Raw genomic sequence first — 22,136 nt, 5'->3', positions numbered from 1 at the left:
TGTTCAAGATTCGTTTCCAAATGATTTAGTTTTACCAAAACATTTCGGGCCGCAGTGAGCGCAATGGGGGTTAAAGAGACAAAGAAATGGAAAAAGAGAGAGAGAGAGAGAGAGAGAGAGAGAGAGAGAGAGAGAGAGTGGGCGAGGCAGCGTATTGTAAGAGTTGACGGATTAGCCTACGTTTCATTTAACTCATTTCAGGAATACATCAAAGCCATCTACAAGCTTGACTCAAGCGTCCAATGCTTACCTGGCTTCGTATAGCGCGAGGGTCCCGTGCTGCGCGATCCATCGAAGTTCGCAGCTAGACTTAGATCCGATATGCTATGGCTGCCACGCAGTGGTCTATGGCCGACCTATTAATAGAAAGACAGAGACAGGGAGGGAGAGGGATAGAGTTAATTAATATATTTCTTATATAAATTAAGAATTTTGTTAATGTTGGGCATTATGAACATTTCTGTTTTTATACAGCGATTTTCTTAGTATTTTTAATAGCATTTTTTGGTGTTATGATGTTTGCTTGGGCACTAACTAAGTATTCGGAGTAAGCTTAGGTCAACTTTAGTTGTCAGTCAAGCAGTTGACGCTAGTTAATTAATGTCTGCTAAAATTAGGTCAACTTATGGCAAATATTAATGGTGCATGTATTCAATAAAACATTCCTCTCGATTCTTCTTTAAGCCTATAATATTATAAAGATCGTTATGAGCAATTTTAAGACTAATTAGGAAATTCAATTGGTCAACAGCTTCTTTGGTATTTACATATAATTAGTATGCCCTAACTGGAAGTATAATTTACAAATTAGAGGACTCAGGTTGATATACAGACTTCCCAACTAGACAATAAATTTCTAATTGGAAAAACACGAATATATGTATAAACTAATTATAAAGTTAATATAATGCTGTCAGCTACATAAAACAAATTTCTTTTTTATAATTTAAAATCTCTATTAATATTAATAATATAAATATACATATATAATCACTCAGAAAATATAAATTCTTTAAACTGGGAACAATTGATAAATATTAATATTAAATTTACCTCAACATTTTTCAATAAATTTCCCTTTGAAAGTATAATTTAAACACTCCTATATAGGAGTGAAGATCCAGCATGAGATCTAAATATGTACAACAGAGTATTTTCCTATAATGCTATCTTAACTAAAACCATTTAACATAATATACTATTTTTACTGAGAACAATGGCGTCTTCTATTCTCCCCTCTCAATAGATCTTAAAGGTGTCTAACAATGAAATGCCTAAGATATAAGCAGTAATCATATTGTATCAGACAATCAAAACTATTCATATTTAACCTGATCGGGAAACCCTGAAATGGATTAAACATGCTGCTTAAGCAATGCAGTTTACATTTTAGTAATAATTGCAATTATTTGAAATAATTAATTGATATTTTATATTCGTTAAATGGAATGCCAATTTAGTGGACAGCTCGACGTGCTTAGTTTAGATTGTGAATGCAAAGCAAGTATCAGTCGTAAAGCAGCAGCAAAAATTAATTTCGTTTTTAACTGCGTTTCAGTTCTCACCTCAGCTATGGTATTTAACTTTTTAATGCCATTTTTGTGCGTACCCTAAACATTCGAATATTTTTTTTGGGTTGACATTTGATTCATAAAAACACATAAGGAAAACAAAACAAAACAGAATGGGAAATAAGACATAAAAAATAAAACAAAAGAAAAAGGTAGGCGGCTTAGCTGCCTGAGATATTCAATTGCCAGTCCCCTTTCCCCGCTGCCCCCCTGCTACCCTCCACTCACATTCTCCAGCTGCTGTTTGACCTTGTTGATGACCTGCAGCAATTCCTCCTTCTTGGTGCTCGTGTATGACTTCGTAATGGTAGGCGGCGCCGAGACCTTTCCATTCTCATTGTTATGCTTGGCGCTGATGCTGCGACGACCTGCGACATTCAAATTAAACTGAATTAGTATAAAGTATTAAATAGATGTGCTCAGGGCAGCCTACTGCTTGTGCCGCGCTCCAGCAGCAGTCCAGGACCCTCGGGCAGTGCCGCATGCAAAAAGCTATTGCTGCTCTGTGGCAAATTCTCTGAGCTGCCGCCCAACGTCGAGGCCAACGAGCGCTCCGCATTCTCCGCACTGGGCGTCGAGCCCTCATCCTCCGTATCCGATGTGCCAGTGCCTGTGCCGGTGCTCGCCGTATGGGTGCTGCCATTGCCGCTGGCGTTGGCTAATTGTAGGCCAGATTTCTCGAACTTCTGTCGTCGCACCGATTTGCGCAGCTCCTCCTCGTTCATGGCAGTCACCTTGAAGTCACTGTGCATAAAATATAATAGTTGATGTAGTATGATTACATTCTTACTAAATTAAGTAATTAAATTGCAACTTTGTTGGCGCCTAATAAGCTGTCTGATTTTACTTTAAATTGCGCCTGGCTTAGTCAATAATATTCTATGTTCAAAAGGTCTGAATTAAGTTGTTTCATTCATGACTAAAAAATACATAAACAATTTGTCAGTGTTAAATAAAGTTACCACTAAGTCAAAAACATATTAATTTTTATACTCAGCTCAGAGTTAATGTGGACTTTATAAAATGTTGTACAATGTTCGACTTGAACTATATCTACGTTCTTGTAATTAAATAAAAAAGAACTACGACTGAGTCTCTGTTCGCTGTTTCATCTCATACCCATTCTATTCTAGTGAACCCTTTATATAATTCAGTTGAGTCTCGATAATTTGTACGCCACTAAATTGAAAATCGCAGTAAATCGAAAATATTCTATTCGCTTGAAAAAAATTCGTTCTCGAAAATTTGAAATTCTGTGTAAATCCGAAAAAATACTGATCCTCTTGACATTTCCATTTCGAATGATCGGGATATTGTAATATATACTATATATTCATATATACTATACTATAAGTTTAATATATATTAAATACTTTAATTTCCGTCACAAATTTCGGACATTCTCACATGAGCAGAGGCCTTTATGAAAACTCCAGCTGATTTGCAAAAATTTTTTTTTCCTTTATGACTAATTCAATCAGCTTGTATCTATCCAAAATTTCACTTAAATCATCATCAATCAATATCAATCATTTATGTAGAAGAAAATTCTAGTTAATAAAGTCGGTCATATAGACAGAAGGCCTTTACACGCCTATATCTTAATGCATAACAACTACGAATTAGTGTGTTTGTATAAGTTAACAACAAATATATTTTTCAAGTTAAAAACAAAAATATTCTGCATTGCAACAAAACCCAATGGGAATTGTTGCAACACAAATAAAACGTAACAAGCTGATCAGACCAATAAGCCAAAACTGCTGACACCATGTCTAGCGGACTTCCTGCACACGCCAACCAGAGCTCCAGCAATTCTAAGAAGAATTGCACAACGGTTCAACAACACCACGAGCGACGCCGCTGCCAACGTCGTCGACTGAACCACAGCTCAGCTAGGGATAGAATTGATTTAAGTAATTTAGTTGCAAATTTGTTCTTCAATAAAGCGGACTGCATTTAAGCAGTGAAATATCAAAACATCTTATTTTTTCCCGTTTTAATAAAGAAAGAACTTAACTGGCGCCCGAGCAGGGACCGGCTTCGCGCGCAATACAGCAAAACGTTTAGTACGTGCGTGATACTGCAAGTTAAAAGCAGAGTCGGTTTAAATAAAACGAATACTCGATCGCGTTACAACACAGCAAAACGCCTGTACGAGCGCGACCGAAAATCACCAAAGCAACTCACGTCGCGTAACTTCGACGTTCGGTGGAATTCGTTAAAGGTAGTCTGGAACGTAATAGTTCGATTGCCCATCGGTGGACGGTAATCCTGTACGGCCCGCCCACAGGATACTTCAACGGAGTCTGGTCGCAGGATCCCCAGTAGGTACAACCAAAAAGGATGAAATCCGGATCAGCAGTGAAGACCGCCACATCATCATTATTGTAAGTTAGAAACATAAGAATACGAAACAAGAAACTAACAAAACTAAAACTAAAACAAATAAGTGAAATAAAATATAAGAAAAGTTTTTGAGAAGAATAAAAATTAAACAAGTGTAATAAAATATAAGAAAAATTTTTGAGAGAAATAAAAATCAAACAAGTTTAAGAAAATTTAAGAAAAATTTTTAGAAAATAAAGAGAAAAATAAAATATTAAAAAAAAAAGGAAAAAAACACAAAAAATAAAAAAGCGTAAAGCGATCAAATTCAAAGTGACTACAATAGTAGTATAAAATAGCCCAACTTTGCGATTCCCAAGGGACCCTCCAAAGTAGAAGGGAAAAACCAGCCACTGGTCTTAATACAAAATAAAAATAAAAGCTAAATTTAAATAAAAAAAAAAAAAAAAAAAAAAAAAAAAAAAAAATTTTATATCAGAAATTTCTTTATATTAAATTAAGTTGTACTAATGATAATCATAAACTAACACTAACTAACTAACTAAATTCAATCAAAAATCCACCTGTAAACATAAAACAATAGATCAAAGTCACAGTTGATAACGTATGGCTAACGAGAATAATTTGATTAGGCCCCCAGTGTTAGTCGAACAACCCCAAGTAGGTGCACACATTATCAATAGGCAGCAACAACGACATATAGACCGTCAGAACGAACACTTGCAGAACAGAGGCATGGCGAATAACGCAGAACAGTTGATTGCAGCCACTGTCGCTCAAATTTTGACAGAACAACTTCCGACGCTAGTGAGACAAATAGTTAACCCTTCTAGAGAATTCAATGACGTGAACGATCAGACCATAAACGACAATCAAAATTTGAACGACCTTAACAGAGTACCAGACATTGTCAAAAGTCTTAGGGAATTTTCCGGCAACAAAATCGAATTTAGCTCATGGAAAAAGAGTGTGGATCGCATACTCTCCATATATGCAAGCCAAGTTGGATCACCAATGTACTATGGCATTTTGCATACCGTGAGAAATAAGATCATCGGTCAAGCCGACGCGGCCCTCGAATCTTACAATGTTCCCCTTAATTGGAGTGCCATCTCCAAGTGTCTCACACTGCACTATGCAGATAAAAGAGATATAAATACATTAGAATACGAGATGACTATGTTAATACAGGGCAACAACCAGACAGTAGAACAGTTTTATCAGGTTGTCTACAACCAGCTGACTTTAATATTGAACAAAGTAGGATGTATGGAACTAAATAGAGAGTCGGAACTACTCATGACGAAAATGTACAGGGAAAAAGCATTAGACACTTTCATCAGAGGTTTGAGAGGAGACTTGCCACGCATTCTTAGCATAAAGGAACCAACAGACCTTCCCTCAGCTCTCCATTTATGTTTGAAATTAGAAAATCAGAACTATAGAACAAACATAGCATTCAATAAAAGCCATCAAACAGGTCACAAAAGCGTAGCTCGAAACGCAACACCACCCATGTTGCCACCGCGTATGGTTCAATACGTACAAAATCCCCCTCAGATGATGAGATCTGTACCAATTGGTTTCAGAGCTCAAGTGCCAATGCAACATGCATGGCCAAATACCATTAATCAGGGACACCAATACCATAGACAACAATATTACCAAACGCAACCTCAACAGACAAACGTACCGCCCCGACCATTAGCACCCAAACCACAGCCACGCCCCGAACCAATGGACGTTGACAAAAGCATCCAAACACGGATGGTAAATTACATGAACAGGCCAAATTTTGAACTAGGGAAAAGACCCCCACCAATAACAAATACAACGGACAAAAGACAAAGAAATTTTAATATTCAAATGGGAGAGGAATATCCCGACAATGACTACCACAACGCTTCCATAAGTATGGAAGAATACGGACAGACCATCGAAAGCTACGAACAACAGACCGAACACGAACAATCACTACAAGAGTACGCACAACAAATTGAACAAAATGACGACGAACAAGAGAGCCCCATTGAACATGATAACATTAATTTTTTAGAATAACTAGCTCTTCGCTTCCTTACATAGAATGTAAGACAAAAAGCGGAGAGATACTTAAAATACTAATAGACACAGGTTCGAACAGAAATTACATACAGCCCAAACTAGTTTCTAACCCGATTCCCAATCAAAAGCCTTTCGAAGCCGTAACAGTCGGCGGAAATATAAGAATAACTCACCATAAAATCGCTAATCTCTTTGACAGACAAGATATCCAAGTAAAGTTTTTCCTATTACCTACGTTAAAAGCATTTGACGCAATTCTGGGCAACGACAGCCTTAAAGAACTAGAGGCCGTAATCCATAGCAGCAAGAATCAATTAATAATTAAAGATACCATATTTATACCCCTTAAACAGAAAAAAATCGAGGCAGTTAACACTGTCATACCACGGACAGATCACATGACTATCGAACAGAAACAAAGATTAAAACAGTTAGTTACAAAATACCCCAATTTATTTGCCACCCCAAACGAAAAATTAACCTACACAACCAATGTAAAAGCAGAAATTCGAACCAAGACAGACTCACCCATATATTCCAAATTTTACCAATTCCCAATGTCTTTAAAAGACGAAGTCCATAAACAAATACGAGAACTTTTAGAGGACGGAATTATTCGCCCATCCCGATCACCCTACAATTCACCTGTGTGGATTGTTCCCAAGAAAATGGATGCTTCCCAAGAGAAAAAGTATAGAATGGTTATTGATTACAGAAAGCTTAACAAAGAAACAATAGCAGACAAGTACCCTATTCCAGAAATAAACGAAGTACTAGCACAACTTGGGAATAATAAAATTTTTTCAGTGCTTGACTTAAAAAGTGGCTTCCATCAAATTCCATTAAAAGAAGCAGATATTGAAAAGACCGCCTTCTCCGTAAACAACGGAAAATACGAGTTTACACGACTCCCTTTCGGTCTGAAAAACGCACCTTCTATTTTTCAAAGGGCGTTAGATGACATTCTTCGTGATCATATCGGCAAGATATGCTTCATTTACATAGACGACATTATCATATTTAGCAAAGATAATGAAACACATGCAGAAAATCTTGACACAATTTTTCGAACTCTTCAAGAAGCTAACATGAAATGTCAGTTAGACAAATGCGAGTTCTTTAAAGACAAGGTAGAATTTCTCGGCTTTGTCATCTCAGATAAAGGCGTCGAGACTAACCCAGACAAAATAGCAACCATAGCCAAGTATCCCTATCCAAAAACACTCAAAGACTTGAGATCTTTCCTCGGACTCTCTAGCTACTATAGAAGGTTCATAAGAGATTTCGCTAAGTTGGCAAAACCACTTAGCTCTCTTTTAAGAGGGGAGGATGGACGAGTGTCCAAAAGCCAGTCTTCAAAAAAACTAATTAATCTCAGTCAAGAAGCCATTGATTCCTTTGACAAAATCAAAAACGCTCTAATATCCAATGAAGTTATTTTACAATACCCAGACTTTAATAAGGAATTTCAATTAACAACAGACGCATCCAATTATGCAATTGGAGCAGTCTTATCTCAGAATAAACGACCCATATGCTTCCTTTCAAGAACATTGTCAAAATCCGAAGAAAATTACGCCACTAATGAAAAAGAAATGTTGGCGATTATTTGGGCACTAAAAGCCCTCAAAAATTACCTTTACGGTAAGGCAAAAGTAAAAATATACACAGATCATCAACCACTTACACATTCGCTTAGCAGTTGGAATGGCAACGCTCGAATCAAAAGATGGAAAACGTACCTAGAAGAGTTTGATTATGAACTCCTTTATAAACCAGGCAGGGATAACACAGTAGCAGACGCATTGTCAAGAATACCCATAGTAAACCAAATCAATTCAGTAACATCCACTCAGCATAGCGCAGAAAGTTCAAGTCACAACCTAATACCTAGTATAGAGGTCCCGATAAACGTATTCAAGAACCAAATATTCTTAAACAAAGCAAACACAGACGACTATAAATTCCAAATCCCTTTCCCAACTTTCCATAGACATCTAATAACTAGACAAGAGTACACAGAAAATAACTTAGTTCAGATATTAAAAAAGCATTTAAACCCTTCTGTAATTAACGGGATAATAACGTCAGAAGAAATCATGAACCAAATTCAACAAATATACCCCAAACACTTTAGGAATTATAAAATCAGATTCACCCAGACACAAGTGAAGGACTTGACTAATGAAACAGAGCAGGACGAACATATACTAAAAATACACAATAGAGCTCACCGCAACGCAATAGAAAATAAAAAACAATTATCAGAAACCCATTACTTCCCCAGAATGAAACAGAAAATCGCGGCATTAGTCAAACAATGTCAAGTCTGTAAAGAAGAAAAATACGACAGACAACCAAACAACCCTAAACTAAATGAAACACCCATACCTCAATATCCTGGACATATAATTCATGTAGACATATACACGACAGGCAAAAACTTAGTACTGACAGCAATAGATAAATTTTCGAAATTAGCCCAAGGACGCATCATCAAATCTAGAGCAATAGAGGACATAAAAAAACCACTTCACGACATTTTATTTTATTATGGAGTTCCGAAATTCGTGGTCATAGATAACGAAAAATCTCTGAATTCAGCATCCATAACATTCATGATGCGAGATCAATTAGGGATTGAAATTTATAACACTCCACCTTATAAAAGCACAGTCAACGGCCAAGTCGAACGATTTCACTCTACGCTTTCAGACATTATGAGATGTAACAAGAGAAAACAAGAATATAAAACCTTTCAAGAATTAATTGACAAATCAATATACGACTATAACTACACCATTCATTCAACGACTAACAGACGACCACTAGATTTGTTTTTTGGCAGAAACCTAACGACGAACCCAGAACAATATGAAAAATCTAGACAAGACAACATTGACAGACTTAGACAGAAACAGACGATAGATTCACACATGGTATAGCGGAAAGTTTACAGAACCAGGTTAGATTGATCAAAGAGGAGGTTATTAATACAAAATATGCCATACAATGGGCAAAAGTTAACGTAATAAACTCATTTTTACTAAAAAAAGCAGAAATAGATGAAATAGAGAGAATCTTCAAAGCTGGTAGAATGCCTTCATTATCTGTAGAAGAAATGCTAGAATATTCAGACGTGGCCATATTTCACAATACTACTACTTTGTTTTATGTAATTAAAATACCTAACGTAGAAGAAAATGATTATGAAAATCTAATTGTGAAACCAGTCGTAAGAAATAACGCTATCATAAATATAGAGTATAAAGAAATATTGTCTCGAAAAAATGTAATGTTTGGAATTATAAAAAATTGTAAAAAATATAATAACATTAAGATTTGTTCAAAAAATAACATTGTCAACATTAGCAATAGTACATGTTTGCCTAGGCTCCTCAATGGAGAAAAGTCGCTGTGTGAGTTCAGTAACGCCGAGCATGTGAAACCCATCGAAGAAGTGGCCAACGGTCTTCTGATCCTCAACAACTTTGATGGAATGGTGACATCGGCGACAACAAGTACATGGTTAAACGGCACCTATGTCATTCGCTTTACCAACGAGTCCATTTCAATTGGCAACCGGACTTTCAACAACCTAGAGAGCAGCACACTGAGAGTCGGCTCCTCGATAATCCAGATGACACCAGAAGAATCGAGACGACTCCAAATTCTATCACTAAAGGCTTTGCAGGCATTACACATCAACAATACCCAAAGACTAGAACACCTAAAACTTACGACACAGGCAATATCATCCATAATATTGGTTTGCATAGTCGTGATAATCATTGTCATTGCCTTCCTCTACATAAAGAGAGCGAAAAAAATTACGTTACTACTGGACAATAGCCAGGTAAAGAAAGTAACAGAGGCACCAAGACGAACCATAGAAAACATACAGTTCAACGACATTCCCTTCTTTTAATGATCGCTTGAGGACAAGCTCAAATCAAAGGGGGAAGAGTTAACAACAAATATATTTTTCAAGTTAAAAACAAAAATATTCTGCATTGCAACAAAACCCAATGGGAATTGTTGCAACACAAATAAAACGTAACAAGCTGATCAGACCAATAAGCCAAAACTGCTGACACCATGTCTAGCGGACTTCCTGCACACGCCAACCAGAGCTCCAGCAATTCTAAGAAGAATTGCACAACGGTTCAACAACACCACGAGCGACGCCGCTGCCAACGTCGTCGACTGAACCACAGCTCAGCTAGGGATAGAATTGATTTAAGTAATTTAGTTGCAAATTTGTTCTTCAATAAAGCGGACTGCATTTAAGCAGTGAAATATCAAAACATCTTATTTTTTCCCGTTTTAATAAAGAAAGAACTTAACTTATATGTGAATGAAGCCTAAATGGATTCAAGTTGATAGTAGTCATTCAGTCAGCGTCGACCTTAGAACATGTCGTCTACATAGCGTTGTTCCACAATTAAATAAAGAAACCTTATTTGCTAATTAAGAAGTATTTCATGTGCTTCTGCCTCCCCTCTACCCCCTCCCCATACAGTCCACAAACTCACGTTGGCGTGCTGGGTGCCATGTTGTTGTAGAACATGCCGTGATCCGAGCTGGTGCGTTCGCCGTCCGATATGTCCTCAATGTCGCCATCGTGATCGTGACTGTGCGTATCGAAGCGCATGCCGGGCTTGCGCTTGTCCAGCTGCAGCCGCTGCTGAGCAACGATGCCGGCAGCCGGAGTATTTGTGCTGGAGGTAAGTGCTGAGATGTTGGGGATTGTGCCATTGTTGTTGCTGCCAATGAACTTCAGCTCTCGCCGCGTCTCCATGCCCGAGTCAATGGACGAGTCCTCGCTTAAGTACGTCTGATTGTACATGATGTCCTTGGAGGAGGCGCTGTTGTAATCGGAGGTTGGTATGTTGTGACCGCCAACGGAAGACACTGTGCCCAGCGGACTCTCTGAGTTGGAGCGCATGTCCTCTGTCTCCAGGGCTTGGCTGCTGCGCTGCGCCCAGCGTCCACGGGCACGAGGCGCCGCCACGCCCAGCTGTTGACTGGGCGAGGAGCTCAGGTTGCCCATGGACGAGGCGGCGTGCATGGTCGCAGAGGACAAGGCGGTATTGATGGGCGTGGGTATGGAGAGAGCGCCGCTATCCGAGTCGGCCGCCTTGCGCATAGCCCACTGCGGCAGCTGGCCCACGTCGGACAGTCGATAGGCATGGCGATTGGCTGGCTGCTCCTCAGCCACAACAAACTTGGGCGCCTGTTGTTGATGCTCCAGTTCACTGATGGGCGACTCCACCACGATGGCATCAGGCGGCGAGATGGGCGCCAATGGGCGCTGCAGCGGCGCAATGCCCGAGCGCAAACGCTGCTGGGACATGCGCGCCTGCATCGTGACGATCATGTCGTGCGGCACCTGCCAGATGAAGATGCAGCCATCGCCGCTGGCCGAAATCAGATGGCGACAGTCGTTGGTGAACTTCAGCCCCGTCACCAGCTCGCTGTGGCCGTACATGCGCGCCATGCACTCGCTGGAGTAGTAGTCATAGACGGCGAGCGTCTTGTCCGTGCAGGAGGTGGCCACGTAAATGCCGCTGGGGTCGAGGCTGAGCTTGATCAGGCTGCCCTCGTCCGAGTGGGAGCCCTTGAAGGTCTTCGTCTGCTTGGCGTTCTGCGTGCCATAGACGCGCACGTTGCGATCCTGGCAAGCGGTCAGAATGTGTTTGGCATTTGAGTCCACCTCCATGTCATACAGCGTTGTCTTGCCAGAGGTATTCGTGCCGCGCATGAAGATGTTGCCCTGCAAACGAGATGCATTAGATAATGGAATTTGAAATTGAAGAGCATTTCACACTTACCTGAAAAGTTCGGAACATTATGGACTTGTCGGCGCCGCAGCTGATCATTTGGAAGTTGAGGCCAGCGCCGACGAATTTGATGGAAGTGATCGACGAGCTGTGATCGTCCAGGGTCTGCAGCAGCAAATAGTTCTGCGACACATCGAAGACGTGTATCAAGCGATCACGACTGGCACTGGCCAGCAGCTTGCGCTCGATCTTTTCGTTGGAGTACTCCAGGCAGAGCACCTCCGACTCGTGCGCCTCGATGGTGGTCAAGAGCTTCAGGTTGTGCAGGCTGTAGACGCGTATGTTGCCGCAGCGATCGCCGCTGGCCAAGTGCTGCAGATCTGGACTAATTTTAATGCAGCGCACGCCGTTGCGGCCGTCGTAGCTGGAGCTGCCCGTCTTGTCGAAGAGCGAGGAGCCCTGGTCCTTGATGTACTGCAGCTCGTCGTCGCTGTAGATGATCTTGAGTAGCTCTTTGGAATAGATGTTCTTGCGGTATATCTCATTGTTGGCACAATTGTCCAGGCCCCACACACGAATCGTGTCGTCCGACGAGCATGTCACGAAGCAATCCTCTGGCAATGTTTGCGAAGATTCACGCTCCACATTATATGGCACTGTCTCCACGCCCCAAATGCACGTGGAGTGGTAGAGGAACGAGTGGGACTTGCCCACTCGCGATATGTCGCGCAGATCCCAAATGTAGAGCGAGTGATCGTTGTAGACGCAGCTGACCTGTGTATATAAAAAGGAGAAATGTGAGACGACCTCGATCTCTCTTTACTTTCAGTTCATACCTTGGAGCGCTGCTCGTCAAAGACCATGGCAATACAATCTGGGAACTTGGCTTGCTGGGGCACAGACATAATATGATTGATCTGTATGCCCTGGGCAACGTCTACGCCCAGGTAGTGAGTCCTGGGCAGCGTCGTCACGTACTCCAGCGTGGAAGCATTGAAGATGCGTATGATGGACTCGGCACAGCCAACGAGTATAAAGCGTTCGTTGACGCAAATGCAGTTGGCATTGCTGGTGCGGCACTGCACCCACTTGTCGAGCAGCCGCCTCGAGCTGAACTCCACCAGGTGCCCCTGCCGTGTGATGGCATAGGTGCTCTCCGAGCAGATGCCCTTGCCGCAGGCGACGGCACAGAAATCATTGTCCCGCAGATCGCCCAGAATGGCGCTGCGACCCATCAGGGGGATGGGATCTTTGTACTGCAATCGAATTGGAATTACTTTCTGTTAAAGTGTATATATGTCTATGTGTATGTGACTCACCTTGCGTCCACCTTCTAAATACCAGTATTTGACATGTCGATTGCCCACGGTGACAAAGTAGCTGCCATCTTCGGCAAAACACACGGCTGCCACCTTGGAGCTAATCTTGTTGGAAGCCATTTTCAGATTGGCGCGCCAGTCGAACACGTTGACAATCATGTCGTGCTGCGAGCCCACCGACACCAGGTACTTGCCCGTGGGCGAGAATGCCTGCCAGAGCAATGCAGTAGACATTAAAGCACAAGTAGTCGAGTAAATAAATAGACAGCTTTCCACTCACCACACAGGTCACGGCATATTTGTGATCTACGAACTCGGCTATGACTGTGCCGCCGCTGCACTGCTCCAGATTGCCATTGGGCGTCTCTAGTTCCCAAACTTTGATGGCAGGATTGATGCCGCACTCGCCGGTGGCCACATAGCGGCCGCAGCGCGAGAAGGCAACGGATGTGAATGCTTTGCGGGAGGTATTGACCAGATAGGCCTGTGTGTGACGCTTGGCATTGAACAGGACCACAGTGCAGCTGTGCAGGGGGCGGAAGAGAAAGAGCAAAACATATATGAGAACCCATATATATATATATATATATATATATATATATATATATATATATATATATATATATATATATATATATATATATATATATATATATATATATTTGTAATATGTGCCCGCATTGTGCGCACTTGAAAACGACCCTGGCCTGGCTCTAGCAAACAGCGGGTGCCATTCGCAATTCAAGCGATTTGCTTCTTGAATGCCATTCCGCTTTGGCTGGCTTTATGACAAAACTCTTTTGATAAAACTGTCACTAATTAATTAGTTAGACATTGGTCATTGTCAACCCACACACAAAACTCATAATTAATCAATTTAAATTTAGTAGTTATCCCTATAAGGGCAGCTTTTAGAGTTGTCATAAAACCAAATTCCGTGAAGGCTAAACAAAAATAAATTTGCTGATTCTTCAGTTCCAATCTAGCTTGAATCATTGCTCAAGCGATTGTGTTCTTTTCAGCTCAAGGACTCACCCTGCAGGATAGGCCAGCAGGCCGCTGACTGGCGACACGTCGAGTGCCGCATTGCTGCAGACAGTTAGACCCAAGACTCTTTTGAGTTTTATCTGTAATGAAAGAGAGCAAATAATATATATGAATATATGAAATGAAATATATATGTATATGTACGTAAATAAAAAATATATATGTACAGTAAAATAAATATAAATAAAAATGTATAAAATGATGTACTTGTCATCATTTATTATATTATATAAATTGTGGATAATAATATATGTATTTGTGAACAGTAAATACTACTTATTATTATTAAATTATACATAATTATTATTATAAAATATTTAAAAAAAACTATCAGCAGCAGCAAAGTATTCCATTTTATTTAGAAAATAATTTATAGAATATAAACCTCCACAGATTTAAGAAATACATTAACATACACCTCTTTTTGAACACTTTTCACATATATCTCAATTAACATAACCAAATAAAAAATAATATTAAAAAATCAGCAAAAAGCAACTATTTCAACACAATAACTAAGTAAACAAATACTAAATTCCATTCAAGGTGAACTGTAATTCGCATGATGCTGTGCTATACAAATATTAAGTATACGCCATGCTAACAAAAAGACAGTAAGTGCTTGGCTAGGTAAAGCCTTGCTAAAAGCGCTAAAATTCAATCCAAGCAGACTTAAAATCTTTTCGCATGGGCATAAAAGAACGATATTGACCCACATCTGAGGCGGTCAGAAATATATAGAATCATCTGTCAGTACCCAATGGATTCAATGGAAGACTCAACTCTAAAGCTTCTTATATATATATATCTTCAATTATTATAAAGTGTGTGATGTACATAATTGATACATATGTATGTCTGTCGCTTAAGGACAGGAAGTACGAGTCAAGTGTTTTAATGGCAATCGTGACGCAGTTGCACAAGTCGGGCGGCATGTCCATATATACATTCATGTGGAGAGCGAGATATAGCTTTCGTTATATGTGGGCGAGCAGCTAAGCACTGCAAATCGCAATACCAATTAAATAGTTCAAACAAAATCGAACAACAGCACAACAACAACAACTCATTAAACACCCGTGGCATGAATTTGTGTCGCAGTGAGAGAGGGAAAGACATATCGAACGCCTAGCTGAGCTGAGATCATCTGGTTAGCAGAAGTCAAGAGGAATGCGCGAGCCTTTGACTCGCTTGTTTTTCAAAGTCAGCACTTAAGAGATATATACGTATTTGTGTATATATTTATGTATGTATTTGAAACGCTTGTTTTACATTTCAGCTGCCACCAACGCAACTACAAAATATTTCTCAATGCAAAAGGTCGTCGTGAACCGGTTTATTCTAAAGCTATTTTCAGCTATTTGCATTCGTAATGATCATAATATGCCGTGAAATTGTAAACACTCTAAGCCCAGCTAGAAAATCGCCATGTGAAATCAATAGAGGTGGGCAAAAGTCAAAAGAAAAGCGTGTTTACTATCTACTTTTCTATCCAGTACGCCGTATATCTAAGTCGGGCATTGACATCCGCGTTACATTAGAGAAATCATAAATAATAAAATCAACATCAAATTGATTTATTCAAGTAGAAAAACGAGTTTTTGTTATCATCAAAATATTAATGTTAATTATTTACTGATAAGAAAAACTATCATAATAGGAAACAGCCCGAAATGCTAAAGTACCTTTCTCCTAGTGTAATAAACTATACTTAAAATATATTACATATTTCAAATATATAATAAACTCATAAGGAAGTGACTGCGAAGATTCCTTCTCATAAAATTTCATAATATCTTTGCATATTCATAATGAAAATGTTTTATAGCTGAGAGCAAGAGAACTCATTTGAATAGCATCAAAAATTATTTTATACTAATCCATTCACAAGGTCGAAATATGATCTAAGAGAACTGTTTTAAGAAACTCATTAAGGTCAAGCCTAAAAGCTGCCCCACGCCGCCTTCAACATCAAATTAAAGATCTAATTTAGTGTCAATTCGTTACAGTTGTCGAATCGTAAAGATAAAGAGTGGTTAATTTATATTTATTACCTTTTCTGACTAGCTTATTGAGTACGATATCAACATTTACATAGGGGTCTTTTCTCTGCAGTCTTTATGCCTATTGACATGTTACTCTTCTTCAATACAACTTTATGCTGCCTCGCACTCGCAGTTTTTACTTGTCTCACCTCGAGCCGGCAAACAACAAAAAAACAAAAGTATGTACTTAATTTGTTTTCGGCAAGCGGAAGATGTCGATTGTCTTCATGTTGCCCATTTTTCAAATGCAAGGCTGATGCCCCTCGGGTCCCGAACATGGCTATGACAAATCGAAGCCGCTTAAGCGCTTCAGAGTTGTTTTTGTCTGATTCGCTTAAGGAACGCTTGCCAAGTTGAATGCACTAAAATTCCTTCAATTGAGGCGGCGGCTGGGGCTAAAAGCAGATTTGGCGCTTGTTGAAATGTGCCAAAGATTCTGATGTCTTGGCTTAGACGGAATGCGACGCCATGTGGGCCGGTGACACATTTCTGAGTGGCTGCCCACACCGCAGCAGCCACAACATCACGTCAAAAGCTGCGTTTTCGATTCCGTGACAACGAACTCAAATATTTGCATGACAGGTGTCAGCAATTTCGGCCAATTAATAGACATCTGTGTGTATGTGTGTGTGTGTGTAACTAGTTAAGAATTCTTGAGAAGTTTGTTCAGCAAGATAACGTAAAATAATTCATGTTTTAATTAAAGCTAACATGACTCAAAGCAAAATATTAATTAGATGGAATTATTATGTAAATTAAATTGAAATTGACACGAATTAATGAAGCTCATTTCAGCAATATTAATTTTTTTTCCTTTTGGAAACAGCTTTATTAAGCCACACTTTATTCATTAATTTTTATCATCTATAAAATCATATAATATAACCATGAAATTGGCAGATTTTGTGGGATAACAAAAATAAAAGAAGTCAATCGATAAAAACAAATAGAAAATTGGAAAATGTATTAACTATGTTCAAACTTGTTATTTAAATTGATCCTTAGGTATATTTGGGCAATAGTAATATATACATATATACATACACATATGAATATATAATTGAAAATTTGTAAAGTAATTAGTGCCAATAAGTTAAGACAGTAACTAAGAATTTTTTAGTCAATTAGCAAAGAGGTATCAAAGCTTTGTGCTGTGTATAAAGAATGCTAAATATTATAATATATATGTATATAGGTTACATATATTACCTAACTGAGTGCAATCACCTATGAAATTCGATACGAAGAAATGCCTCAACTCTTTGTAAGTTTCTTCTTCTCAGAACAACCAGAGAAAGAGAATATCAAGAAGCCTCGTCTTCACACAAATATTTGCAAATCGCCGAGTGCGAGGTATGTCGTAGTGCGTCACTAATGGACTCGCGCAAACTTACCCAACTATAACTCTTTTTTTTGCCTATGCTTTTCTTCACAACGTTCTCGGTGGACACGTTTTTTACATTTCTAATTTGCGCTCGTTGGCCGGCAATGTTGTTGGTGCTCGGACTAGCATGCACAAACGCGCGCATAAATCATCAACAAACAGCGCACAGCTCTTTACATATATGTATATCTGAGTATATAGTAGGTATATATATGTATATGTTTGTGTCAATGGACGTGAGCGAAATGCCTTATGCCTGTAGCCTGTAGCTACTTTTTGGCAGCCTTTCGCTAGCTCTCCGTAAAGAGATTCAAATGGTATTCAGAGTCTCCTTGACATTGTCGCCACATTCCGTTTCGGCTTAGAAGTTGCCGAGATGCAGCATTCAGTAAATTAGCTATCAGCAATGACTAACAACTAATTGCCCATAATTACTTGCGGCAGCAGCAACACACAAACATATTTGCAATTTTTCATTAGTTTATCTGAATGGCTTTTGGCTGGCCCACACACACACACACACACAGATACACAAACACACATGGATACATGGACTGGTTCGATAGACAAACGGAACCAAACCACAAAAACTCATTACCAACTTTGTTTTTTGTTGTTGCTGCTGTTGACCACATGGAATAAAGTTTTAGAAATTTAGAAACAGCTATGGCCAAATTTACCTCATAGGCAGCTATCTCCTCCTTGCCATAGGCGGCAACTGGCGACGAGTTTCGTGGGGCGAACATTTTGTCTGATAATGCATAACACTGACTAAAACTTGGGCGTATATTTAAGTTGTACTTAATTACAATTTATTTATTAATATAAGTGGAACACACACACAGTGAGACGCCCACAATTTCTCAGTTATATACATAAATATATTTATAATATATATATCTACTTTATAAATTCGTTGATTTGTTTTTGGAATTGCTGTATTTTATATTCAATAAATAATACTTTTTCGGTTATTTTGCACTGTTTTCAACTGTGACTCAATGACTAGTCTTAAAATTGTGTTTGTGTTGTTGTTGCCGCTTTTTCAAGGTCGTTGTGATTCGCTCGTATTTTGAAGGAGACTTTTAGCTATTCGGTAATTCGCTTCACTTGGCCATTTTATATTGAACACTTTGGCTTAATTTTCTCCATTTTGTTCAGACTCTAAAATATAATATTATTTTTTTTTTCATTTCAAATTCGTATTTTCGTTTCACTATTCTTGATTTGGTTTCGCTGCAAAAGTTTTCTTTTGCTTTAATAAATAAATTCTTAATGCCTGCTCGATGACCCGTTCTATTCCAATCTTATTGTTGTTGTTGTTTTGTAATTATCGTTGTTGTTTTTATTGTTGTCGGCCGTTTTCGTTGCGAATCTATTAGATACGTTTCGTTATTAGCGCGACTCAAATGAAACTGCTGAGATTTCTAGCCGCGTACAACAAGACTTCGTCATCGAGATAGAGATATGGCCAGCGACACACTGAGAGCGAGAGAGACTCAAAGCTGTCATGCCACCTTCTCGGCCTATACGGCGATTGGATATTTGAGAGACGGCATTTGAAAGCTCTTTGCGTACGTGTTGCTCATGAATACTTATATGAGCTGACTTTCAGTCACAGCCTTTAGAGCTACGAGTTCCGCTCTTTAATTTGCATGTTTTGAAAACGAGTTTTTTTTTTTATTTTTCGGCGGGGCGTGGACTGCACTCAAAGCACGATAAACAAATCGAGGCGCGATCGCTTGACCGAGGGCGATTTTCTGATTTGCTCAAGCTATATCCATATTGCCACACGTTTGGCATTCTAGTATTACCTCTAAGGTATATCTATTCGAATGACAATTGCAAATTGCAGATTCAGATTGCGACAGAGACGAGTCATGCCTGCTAGAGGCAAAAATCAATTAAAAGCATTGATAATTCTATTAGAACAATATGGTTTCTAGTCAATAGGGTAGCTTTGGATTCTAGCAAGTATGCTAGAAGTCATATATTAATATATCAGATATACATATATGTGACTTGGATTCTGTTTCCAAGCTCGACAGGCGCTGCCCACTAAATACAATAAATTATTAGCAAATCAAAGCATATCGAATTGTAGGCGTACGTGTTCTGCGCCAAAGTTGTAAACAAACGCAGAATTGGGCAAAAGCCAACAACAAGAGCACTCAAATATCGCCAGTCAACTGAGGAAGTCAACCAGAGCAGCAGCAGCAGAATAGCAGCAGCAGCATCGGCAGCAAGCCAAACAAGTGGAACAGACCCGACACCATAGCGAACAATAAATAGCATCCGATAGATAGCTAGCTAGCTAGATATATACGAGCATACATATACATATACAAGCAGATAGTCTACGGTGGCAACTGCGTAGTAAAAAACAGAATCCAAGTGTGGGTTAGATTTCGCAAAAAGAGAATAATACCTGAATGACTATGCACTCTAGTGAAGATATTCATGTGGCCGGGAGTATAACAAGGTCGTATCAAAAACATCGTCAGCTAAAGTAGTTCGTGCGGAATTTCATTATACGACAATGCATATTCAACTTGATTGAGTTCATGCTTGATACATAAGAAAGTTGATTGACAAATCAAATTGGAAGCAACAAATTAGCAAGGAAATTAAAAATTGTCTGAGATGGAAGCCTATTTAGAGACTTTGCATGACTTGGGCAATCTGTCCTAGCAACTAGTCAAATTTATGAATCTTAAATTAAAAATTAAGATAATACTTATTATTAATTGAGAGTTTAATAAATATAAGACTAAAACTGACTGTGATTAATTGTAGCACAAGGGGCTATTATAATGTAATTAATTTTAATTACAAATAGAAATGTCAAAGATTTGCCATAAGACAACGAGTGTAATAGAGGGCGATAATTTTTTGAGATAAACATTTCAATAATTATAAAAAAAGAAGTATTTTAGGGAAATATAGTTCTGCAGTTTCAGGTATATTCACTGAATAAATATTTGCTATACTACTTTAGCTTCAAGGGCTCGATAAACTTGCTATGAAAGGCGCATCAGATGCATTGTGTCGGCAGAGTATAGCACTATAAAATATTGTTCATATTATAATAATTTTAAAGCTGTGATGGGCTTTGATTAATTGATTTTACAGTTTCATAATTTCATTGCCTTAACCCAATTTATTGCACACTAATCATAGATTTCATGAAATGTTTTGAGCAGCAGAAACAAAAAAATTATATAATTCATGAAAATATAACACTTATTCTCAATCAAAATTTGTTGCCTAATTTTAATAAATGTTTTTCTTTTCATAAATCCATATTCACTTTACTTTTTTTTGGTTGAAAAGAAAATCAATTTGCATAAAAAAAAAACCACACACACACAATGCAACGTTGAATGGACAAACAAAATGCATTGTTAACATGCCCGTCGTCTAATGAAGAGAGGCAGAGCGAGATAGAGATAGAGAGAGGGTTACAGCAACTATGGAGACAGCCACGCACTTGACTACGTTGGCAAGAGCAGATTGAGCCAGCGGCTGAGACCCGAGCGCCGAGACTCAATAGTGCAAACAATTTTTCGTTGTGCTTAAGAGTGTGTGTGATTGTGTGTGTGTGTGTGTAAGTGTGTGTAAGTATGTGTCTTTTTGTTGTTTATGGGGGAAAGTTACAAACGGGCAGCGGCTCTGACAGATGCTAGGCAGATAGATAGATAGATAGACAGATAGCTTGAACTGCATGCGGCGCATATTCAAATGAATGCAGCCTCGTTGTCGTTGTTGTTGCTGTTGTTGTTGTTGTTATTGTTGTTGCTGTTACTGTTGTCGTTGTTGGGCTGGTTTTGTTTTGCCTTTTGCCTTTCCTTTGATTTACACCGTGAAAAGTTGTGGGCCAGTTCCGTATGTAGTAAAGCCATTTACGTGGCTTAGCGAATTACGACTTGCAGATTGCTTTGTCTGTAGCTCGGGCAATTAAGTTGCATTGGTTTCGTTTGTGAACAATGTTGAAATGTCTAATGACGCTTTTGTCATTAATATTATTATTAGCATATAATATAATTGAATTATTGTCAAAGGTTTATGGCTTGTCAATATGACTGCTATGTAGGTATTTCTAATAAATAATGATTTATTGCAAAGGCCATGCATATAGACTGGATGAGAGAGAATGCGATAGAGGGAGCTGATTATATACCCTGTAATTATTCAAAAATGTATGCGTGGGAGATTGCATTCTTAATGAGATGGTAGATGATGCAAGAGATGATTCGGCATCGACTTTAATTTGCCAGATTTACAAAAGTCATATCAGAAGATGCATAACTTTGAATCGGCGATATATTAAAAATAAGAAATCTGATTACATACCCTGTAGACATTCCTTATACAATTTTACTCAAAAAAATATGATTAGTCATTGCAATTAATTTGCTATATTTATATATAGTCATATCAAAGGATTTATTAAAAGTCTTTCTCACGTGATTTGCCAGGGGTTCATATATACATATATATTACTTTTAGATACTTTTAAATATAATAAAATGATTTATTGTATAAGCTACAGACTTCGAGCAGATACGTATGTT

At 38.7% G+C, this 22,136-nt stretch overlaps 1 protein-coding gene across 13 annotated transcripts in view; it reads right to left on the bottom strand.

Annotated features, from left to right (window-relative positions):
• Positions 1-22,136, bottom strand: part of Wdr62 (WD repeat domain 62) — a 76,372-nt gene that overhangs the window by 5,044 nt on the left and 49,192 nt on the right. For 6 of the 13 annotated variants that reach the window (XM_089464718.1, XM_089464717.1, XM_089464719.1 and 3 more), the window contains 10 exons: positions 14,122-14,213; positions 13,367-13,610; positions 13,087-13,296; positions 12,604-13,023; positions 11,819-12,541; positions 10,520-11,760; positions 2,005-2,315; positions 1,800-1,939; positions 1,566-1,610; positions 251-356 (listed from right to left, as the gene is read on the bottom strand). In XM_089464718.1, the coding sequence (XP_089320844.1) occupies positions 251-356; positions 1,566-1,610; positions 1,800-1,939; positions 2,005-2,315; positions 10,520-11,760; positions 11,819-12,541; positions 12,604-13,023; positions 13,087-13,296; positions 13,367-13,610; positions 14,122-14,213 (3,532 nt within the window). Of the gene's footprint in view, positions 1-250; positions 357-1,565; positions 1,611-1,799; positions 1,940-2,004; positions 2,316-10,519; positions 11,761-11,818; positions 12,542-12,603; positions 13,024-13,086; positions 13,297-13,366; positions 13,611-14,121; positions 14,214-18,242; positions 19,029-22,136 lie in introns of those variants that run through there. The other 7 variants (XM_089464721.1, XM_089464726.1, XM_089464716.1 and 4 more) reach the window with 4 other exon arrangements.

This window comes from Drosophila arizonae, chromosome 3 (assembly GCF_054131065.1).
Source record: "Drosophila arizonae isolate 15081-1271.41 chromosome 3, UAZ_ARI_1.0, whole genome shotgun sequence".
Classification (NCBI taxonomy): Eukaryota; Metazoa; Arthropoda; class Insecta; order Diptera; family Drosophilidae; genus Drosophila; species Drosophila arizonae.
This window is presented reverse-complemented; position numbering and strand designations above follow the sequence as displayed.